The sequence below is a fragment of the Oryctolagus cuniculus genome, chromosome 4 (genome assembly GCF_964237555.1).
Source record: "Oryctolagus cuniculus chromosome 4, mOryCun1.1, whole genome shotgun sequence".
Lineage (NCBI taxonomy): Eukaryota > Metazoa > Chordata > Mammalia > Lagomorpha > Leporidae > Oryctolagus > Oryctolagus cuniculus.
The window spans coordinates 31,298,392-31,307,911 of NC_091435.1; the positions used below are offsets into that span (position 1 = coordinate 31,298,392).

A 9,520-nucleotide genomic window follows, 5' to 3' on the forward strand; every position below is an offset into this window, starting at 1 on the left:
GGAATAAGATCTAAAATGTTACAAATGTAACTTTAAAACTCTTAGGAGGGGCCGGCGCTGAGGCTTACTTGGCTAATCCTCCAACCGAGGCACCAGCACACCAGGTTCTAGTCCCGGTCGGGGCGCCAGATTCTGTCCCGGTTGCCCCTCTTCCAGGCCAGCTCTCTGCTGTGGCCCGGGAGTACAGTGGAGGATGGGCCAAGTGCTTGGGCCCTGTACCCACATGGGAGACCAGAAGGAAGCACCTGGCTTCTGGCTTCAGATCAGCGCAGCGCACCAGCTGTAGCAGCCATTTGGGGGGTGAACCAACAGAAAAGGAAGACCTTTCTCTCTGTCTCTCTCTCTCTCTCACTGTCTAACTCTGCCTGTCAAAAAAAAAAAAAAAAAAAAAAAAACTCTTAGGAGGAAACCCAGAGAGAAATATCTTTTAGGTTTCATTTTAAGAAAAGTTCAAGTTTCTTTTTAAGTAAAACAACTAAAATTAAAAACATGTACCTTCAGAAAATAGATTGAAAAAGGAAGAAACTACAGAGCGGGAGAACACAGGATTCAAGATGACGACACCCTCAAGTGAAAATAGATGGATGATAAGGCAATATTGTTAGATATACTATTATCTTCTAGCTTTCAAGTTGGGTGTATTAATTAAAAATAAGAAATATAATAAAACATTTACAGGCAAAACTGATGAGACAACTGTTATATTTAAGCCTGTGTACTTCACAACCAAAAATACTTATTAAATACATAGGTAATTTATAGAATCAGTATTACAGAAATAATGTAGAGCGGGCAATTAGCCTAGCAGTTAAGACATCCTACACTAGAATCCAAGTCTGATTCCCAGCCCCAGTTCCTAACTCCACTTCCTGAGAAGGTGGACCCTAGTAGACATCAATGATTAAGTTCAGATAGTTGGGATCCTGCTACTGATCAAAGAACTGAATTGAGTTCCCAGCTCTCGGCTTTGGCTGGTTTCAGGTATTCAGGGGAGTGAACCAGTGGATGGGAGCTCAATCTCATTAGTTTGCTCTCTCAGCTTCTCAAATGAATAAAATTTTTCAAAAGGAAATCCTAGACAGGAATGTTAAAGATACATACAAGTGCTGGTGAAATTTCTAAACTCTAAAACCAGAGAGGAAATTTTACAAGCCTATACAAAAAGTTAACAACTTCAACCAAAAAAAAAAAGGCAGATTGACATCAAACCATCAAACAGTATTACACAATAGAAAAAGTTAAAATTAAGTGATTTTTAATTAATAATTAAATGAATCAAGTACTAATAACGCATATGGAATACAATAAAGAAAATTTATTACCTAAAATTACAATTCTATATTCTGTCCCCAACACTTGCAAAAATATGCTAAAAGGTATTATTAATTAGGAGCAAGGAAGAGGGAAAAATCTGTTATTTTTAATCATCGGAAAAGGTTTTTTAAATATATTTGGTTAAAATTAAAATAGAAGAAATGTAAAAAGAATGTAAATGGCAAGAGTATAGTGGTGACACAATGAAAGCTTGACCAATCTAAAAAACTGAATACAGGACACGCAATTAATTAAAAGAAAGCCAGAAGACCATAAAAAGATTAAATTTACCTGTATCACCACCTGTGAAAAATTAAAGTCTACTAAAAGACAAACAAAAACAAAAGTCTGGATTATATCCATTAGAAATTCAAAGATGAATTTTTACAAAATCAAAATTCAAATTTGAAGAAAGCATATAAGACACATCTCTCAGAAATTAAAAAATAAAGGAAAACCAAAAGCAACTCAAACACTGGAAGTGTTCATTTACATGAATATATAAATACAGGACCCTATAATTCTCAGTGAATACACATCCTTTTCACATGCTCATCAAACCCTCATGAATTGGCTCTAAGAATGTTAAATTTCTAAAGCTATCCAAAACTACATTTTCTAATCACAATGTAGAGAAACAAAATCAATGATTAAAGAAAAATTCAGAAATGTGATCTTGGAAAGAAAATTTTAAAAAATTTTAATAGGCCGGCGCCGCGGCTCCCTAGGCTAATCCTCCGCCTAGCGGCGCCGGCACACAGGGTTCTAGTCCCGGTCGGGGCGCCGGATTCTGTCCCGGTTGCCCCTCTTCCAGGCCAGCCCTCTGCTGTGGCCAGGGAGTGCAGTGGAGGATGGCCCAGGTGCTTGGGCCCTGCACCCCATGGGAGACCAGGAAAAGCACCTGGCTCCTGGCTCCTGCCATCGGATCAGCGCGGTGCGCCGGCCGCAGCGCGCCGGCCGCGGCGGCCATTGGAGGGTGAACCAACGGCAAAGGAAGACCTTTCTCTCTGTCTCTCTCTCTCACTGTCCACTCTGCCTGTCAAAAAAAAATAATAATAAATAAAAAATAAAAAATAAAAAAAAATTTTAATAAAAAAGATCAAATACAAAATAAAAATCTGATGAAAATTCACCACTCAAAATGCTCTTCACTTAAGAATGATGATAAAGTTCCAAAAGTTCAAGCTATACCAATTTAATAATTACCAAAAAAGAATAGAAACTGAAATTACTAAAGACACAAAAATTAATGAGTTAGAAAATAAAAACAGAACTGACAAATCACACAAAGAGCTGAATTTGGGAAGACTAATAAAACAGATCAGCACCTGGCAAGCAAGACACACAAGAATAACAAAAGGGATATTCATATGTGGAAATCTAAATGAAAAATTTTTAACTATATTTTCTAGAACTATAAATCATTTTTAAAATTTGACTCTGGAAGAGATACAAAATCTAAAAGACAAAAAGTAAAATTCACAAAGCTTATCTAAAATTTGCTCTATATAAGCAGCTCAGCCAGCCCTACTACATATTCACCTATTTACAATATAACAAGTACCTAAGTTTACCCATACCTAATTTTTATATCAAAAGTAATCAAATGGCGTAGTGTTTAGCCTAAAGGTTAAGATGCCAGTTAGGATTCCCACATGCTGTATCAAAGTTCAATACCCTGCACTGGCTCCTGACTCCACTTTCGTCCTCGTGTAGACCTTGGGCAGCCACAGGCTCAAGTAGTGAGACCCCTATAGGAGACTTGGATTGAGTTCCTGGCTCCACTGCAGACATATGAGGAATGAACCAGTGTTTGGGAGTTCTGCATGCCTCTCCCTTCTCTACATCTCAAATAAAATAAATACATAAAATAATTTTAAAGTGATGAAAGACCCCCAATTTTGAATGGGTCAACCTAATCCTAAACTAAGCAATTCAAGAAGCATGGGAAAACACAGACAGCTTTCTAATCATTTATCAACCAACCTTATCTTGATAGCCAATATATACAGAACCATATATGTTAAAGAAAACTCACTGAAGAATATACACACATGAACACACATTAAATCCTAGCTTAAAATGTAGTGTACTGGGGCCAGCAGGTTAAGCCATAGTCCGCAGCACCAGCATCCCATATGGATGTCAGTTTGAGCCCCAGCTGCTCCACTTCCAATCCAGCTCCCTGCTAGGGACCTGGGAAACCAGCAGAGGATGGCCAAGTCCTTGGGCCCCTCATCCACATAGGAGACCCAAAGGAAGCTCCTGGCTTTTGCCTGGCCCAGCCCAAGTCATTGTGGCCATTTAGGGAGTGAACCAGAAGATGGAAGATCCCCTCTGTTTCTCTTAACTCTGCCTTTCAAAAAAAATAAATAAATAAAAATGTTTTTAAAAATGTAGTGTACTGTTTGGAAATATATTAAAATATAACATCATAACCAAATAGGATTTTATCAAAAATGCAAAGACAGTCAAATCAATAAAGCATTGTGGTCAGTGGCAGAGTCTTGAGAGTCCACCTAGTTAAACTTCCACCCTCAACACAAACTGGAGACGAAATATTGCATTAGTTCTCTAACACAAGGGAACTTTAGAAAGTTCATGGAAAACTGAGTTAAAAGATAAATTTATTTTGGTAAAAAAGAAATCTTGAAATTCATGTATAATTTTCACAGTACACACTGTACACACTGTGAACTTTGTGAACTTTGTGAAGACCCCCCAAACTACTTCCTCAGGTATAAGAAAGGAGGAAAACAAAAAAACCAGTGCTCATTTCACAAGTGGTCAGGAAGAGTACATGAAAAAATGTATACAATTCATAGCACAGTGCCTAGCAGTACACAGTAAATATTCACGCTTGCTACTATAACTACTGCTCTTATCATATCATTGACACATAAATACCTCTTCATTTATCACAAAAGAAAAAAGAAATCTGAGATGAGTCAACAACTAAATTTATTTTTGGAAACGTAAAAAATTTATGTATATAAAGTAATTTCCACATCATTATGAAACAAAACATAATAGAAACTAGCATTAATCTTAGTAATGTACTGTAATCTCAGTTAAAGCAGCAAAATAAGAAAATTAAGAAACTTGACAAGAAAGGCCTAATGATATGGTCTAGATACATAGAATATTGAAGAAATTTTTTTTAAAATATTAGAACTGACAAGAATCCATGAAAGCGGGCTGCAATTTTACTACACAAATCAAAATTAGGACACAAAAGAATAAAGAAAAAATGTACAGCTTCGGCTCTCTCTGTGGAAATCGTCTTATCCTAACTACAAGATAAACAAATTTTCTAGTAAAGATTACTCTTTTATGTAACATTTAAAGTGATTTGAATAAGATTGTCAAATGCTACATTATATATTTTTCTAGCCTCAGGTGATAGCTAAAGAACAAAATACTTCATGCTTTCTTAATTAAGAAATTTACCATGAATCCAGCTTTTTTTTTTTCAAGTGTTAACTCTGAATTTGGCTAATCTGTGACATCTCTCCCACCTAACCCTTATTATGCAGATAATTAAGTGGAAGTTGACTACAAATCCCTACAAACCCTTAGCTTCCATCTCCCACTACCTCTTTTTTGTAAACCTCTGTGTACAAAATTCTTGATTAGCTCCATTAACAACTCAGATCTAAAGTTGCTCGTGTCTAATCATGCTATCTTTAAAGCTTTAAAAGAAGATACAGAGGCATTTAATGAGTTGCTCAAGGTCACAAAAAAGTGACCTAGATCTAACCCACATCCTGTCTTTTTCACTAACACTACTACTTTCTTTCCACAAGCAATTTCAAGCTTTCAATATTTCTCAATAATTTTTAAATCTCTAAATTCAGCTAGAAAACTAAGGTAAGTACTGTACTTGATTCCTTTTAGAAACAGTCCACATTATATTTCATTCACCAAATATTTCAAGATCCCACTAAGGGCACAAAGAACTACTCTAAGCTCTAGAGTGAAACAATACAGGAAAAGCAGCTACTCTTAGGTACTTCATACTTCTTCAGTCAACTCAGAAGGATACATTGTATATAAATAGTATCCTGCTCACTTCCCTCTCTAAATTCTTCCTTGGAAGCAAACCTCCTAAGGTGGCCCTAAAGAAACCTCATTTGGAATTTAAATCTATGTATCAAATTTCTGAGATCTTAGGACTCTCACTAGGTAATTAGGAGTATAAGCACAAAAGCTGAATATACATGCTCAGCACCAAAATTACTATAGGATTTAACTGCAGCTAGTCTACTGGCAACTCCACCTCTCCCGTAGCATCCGATCCTCAGAAAAGCAACTGTGGACAATTTTACTACATCTCCTAACTGCCCAGCTTGACCAAACTTAAGCAAAGAACACAAGAGGAAAAATAACCCCTTTCCTCATCAAACTACCCAGTGACAAGTTACTTTGTAGGAGAACAAAAGCACTTTAGAAGCTTTTTGTAGCACTGGTTTTTTTTTCAAAAAGATTATTAATCTTACATCCCTCTGCAAAAGAAAAAAAAAATCTTGAAACTATAAGAAACCGTTTTGACCATCATAACATAACTGTTTACTTTAAAAGTATCACCATCTATGCAATTTTTTTAAAGAGAGCAGAAAACGAGCTGAAATTTTGGCTATGCAATATACACCAGAGTTTCACTTTTGTTTCTCCTGAAGTATGAAGCTCCCTTCCTAGTTACGAGTTTCAAGTTCACTTCCTAGTTACCACCTTATGATTTATATTTGTCAACTTATTTGAGGTGAACAATTTAAAAGTACTTATATCCATATAAGTATTTTTAAATAATTCTGAATGGCAATAATTTAATATTGAGGCAAATTAATACATTGTTTTTTAAAAAAAAAATCATAGTGGAAGTACAGACACATTATGTTGCTCTACAAAATGTCCCCAATTTAAATGATATAAAGCACACATTCATCATAATGGAAATATTTTGGTTTAACAAACAGGCAATAAAACTGGGAAATCAGTTGACAGCCATCACTTTCAGTAACTTGATTATTTATTTTATGCGTAAATCTCTGAACCATATAATAGAGTCTGCATTATATGACTTTAAGCTAAAAGAGTTTGGTCAATGTCAACTAGAAAAACAAATTAATGACATGATATGCAAGAAGTGAGCTACAAATGAAAGACAAGCTTGAATACTCAACACTGAAGATTATAAACAGTCGTATGAACATGTAATCCTTCATGAACCTACATACTTCATCACATCAACATCAAAAACTAAAGTTCAAGGTATTAAAAATAGAATAGAGAGGATTAGGAGGCAAACTGTTTTAAACTCCCATTATTAAAGCCTGAATTATTTTTCCATAAGTAAATTACAGCCCAGAAATAAACTTCTAAATTTATAGGAGCATCACCTGACAAGCAAAAGTTTAAAAAGCAACTCTGTCAAATTCTTAAGTATCTTCAATTATCTCAGGTAGTAGCATGAAATACTAAAAATACTCTTAAAGCAAAAGTAGCAGGCTGTGAGCTCAGAGACTGCCCATTTTAGGCCTTAAAGTCAAGCACAGGTAAAACACAACTGTACCAAAACTACAACAGGGTGGAACAGTCATTACTCACTGCAAACAAACTAAACACAGCTTGGGTGCTGGCTCAGAGTAAACCCTAATTACCTTCCCCCCGGAATTCCAACACAATTAAAGCAGTAGTTCCCTTTGGCTCAAAATGCTTTTCACACAAATGGTAGGGGAGACCAAAAAAAAAAAAAAAAAAAAAAAGTCCCAGCCAACTACTCCTCAGGATAGGGCATAAGCCTGAGAGCCTGCGCTTTACATTCTGAAAGCAGATTTCCTAGGGAGGGAAGATCTGTCACCCTACAACCCTAAAGACTGGAAGCTTCACAAAACAGTGCCTTTCCCCTCCGGTGAGTGACCATCGGAACGTGTGGCTACTGCGAAGACGAGAGGGTGAACGAGGGAACAAGGTCAAACTCAGGGGACACAAGATTCCTGGCATAACACGGCCAGGGGGTTGCCTTTCAGGGAAGGCTTCTCTGGTCAGAAAAAGAAACCGAAATCGGAGAGGAACCCCATCCAATCCCTCACTTCTTCACAGGGTGCACCTGGCCAAGGTACCGGCCGCACAGGGCCATTCGGTTCTGGGGAAGTAGCAGGCCTGAAACACACTTGGAACCCCAAACTGTGATCACAGGGAGGGCACCTGCCTCTCGTTTTGCTAAATAGGAGGAAGAATAAAGTTTAATAAAGCAGCCCTAACTTGCAGGAATGTGAGGGTCGCTCTCCCTTGCCCGGCAGCGCCCGTGACAAGGAAACAATCGGCAGGGGGAGAGAAGCGGACTGCACCCCGCACACTGCACCCCGCTTCCCACGCGCAGCCTGGCCCAGGGCAACCGGAGGAGCCGGGGCAGCCGAGGCCCCGGGCGAGGCGGGGAGGCCCGGCGAAGGCAGCACGGCGGCAGCCCGCGGGCGCGCCTCACCTTCTGCGCCGCGCTCTGCTGCAGCACGTTCTGCTCCACGGTCATGGCCCCCGCGGCGACGGCGTCCGGCTCCTCGCGCCCCCGCCAGCCCTGCCTGCCGCGCTCCGCCGAGCTCCAGGGAGCGGCGCGGACCGCCGGGGAGGACAGCGCCCCCGCCAGCCAGGCGCGAAGACGATGGCGGTCGGCGTGCGCCGGCACCGCGGGCAGGCGGCGAGGCGCCCACTGCGAGGGCCACGGCGGCGGCCCCACGTCTCCGCGCGACTCGCCTCAGCGCGGCTCGGCTGCCGCGGCCCAGGCCATGAGCAGGCGGCGGACGCCCGGGCGCGGGAGGAGGGCGCGGGCCGGCGGGGCCGCGTCACGCGTTCGCGCGCTCCTTCGCCGCCGGCTCGCGGGCCACTGCGGGGACTGGCGCGAGGGGACGGAGGGAGCGGCCGGCCGGAATGGCGCTGTCCTCCTCCCTCCCCGACTCCACCTCCTCCTCCCCTCCCCGCCTCCAGCCGCCGTCACGGCCCCCGCCCGGCGGCTCCTCCCCCGCAGAGCCCCGCCCGCCGGCCGCCCTAACCCTACATTGTGACCCGCGGGGCGGCGGGGCGGGGCGGGGCGGGGCCGCCGCAGAGCCCCGCCCCCTGGCCCCGCCCCGTCCCGCGCGGGCCTGGCGCTCCCTGGGTGGGGCGAGGGCGCGCGCAGCGGGCGGGGACGCGGAGCCGCCCCTGCGGCAGGTTGCGAGGCGCCCGCCTCGGGCTGCGCGAAGCCCGGAGCCCAGAGGCCGGAGTGCGGCGTCCTCCCGGCGCGCAGGACTGGTCTGATGGCTGTTTGCGCAATGCCTGGTTTCCTTCCGAGCTGGTCCCGTCCCAGCTCCCACGCAGGGTCCCGAATCCCGGCTCCTTTCGATGTCACACGTCCCCTCCCCTCGCCTTTCTAGGAATTTCACGAGCAATCAACTTTCCCCAGAAGAAAAGTCAAATGAGCAAAGGGCTGTCAGAAGTCCCCTAGCTGGGATGTACTTTTCTCCTTAATTAGTCATTACGTAAATGTATATTGACATCTGGCATCTACTCCGCTAATTCGGATGTGTGCCAGTGGCTGCTAGGCTGTGGAGGAATAAGGTTTATTTACTGAAGACTTCATATACATGCAATAAGGTCTGCGCAGCAACGAACGTGACAAAAGCAGCACTGCCTGGATGGGACATAATTCTAATTTCCCAGTCGTCAAAATAAGCAAATAATTAACTGCCATGCGTGGAATACTTGACCGCGTACGGAATTGTGAGGAAAACCTGACAATGAGAAAGCAATCTGTAGTCGCAAAAATATCTTGAGTTCCACGAGCTAAATCTGGGGACGGAAGTGAGTGTGCCGCCGCGGAGAAAGGAAGGGATAATCAGTGAATACTGTCACAAATGCAGACCCACGTGCAAGTGCGGGTAGGATTTTTCAGTTCCATGACAAGGAAAGCAAGCTTGGTCAATGATCCTTGGATGTTCCCTGACTTTATTTAATCATGACAAGTCTGTGCACTTTACAACTGGCTTTGTACCTTGGTCACACCCACCTTTTGTGGTCTTTCCCTTGAATCACGTTGGTTTGCTCGTTTGTGACAACTGGGAGCTTTTATTGATATCCCACATCTTTGCCAGAAAATCGTGAACATGTATGAAATGTTTGGAGACCAGGAATTTTCGGAATAATACAGTAATTCTCACCCAGTGACTCAAATGTC

General features: G+C 42.3%; 1 protein-coding gene across 9 annotated transcripts in view; it reads right to left on the minus strand.

Annotated features, from left to right (window-relative positions):
* Positions 1–8,009, minus strand: part of USP25 (ubiquitin specific peptidase 25) — a 159,930-nt gene extending 151,921 nt beyond the window's left edge. For 8 of the 9 annotated variants that reach the window (XM_017347192.3, XM_051819182.2, XM_008267137.4 and 5 more), the window contains exon 1: positions 7,799–7,985. In XM_017347192.3, the coding sequence (XP_017202681.1) occupies positions 7,799–7,843 (45 nt within the window). In that variant the 5' untranslated portion in view covers positions 7,844–7,985. Of the gene's footprint in view, positions 1–7,798 lie in introns of all 9 variants that reach the window. The other variant, XM_017347187.3, reaches the window with a different exon arrangement.
* Between the last annotated feature and the right edge of the window lie 1,511 nt (positions 8,010–9,520).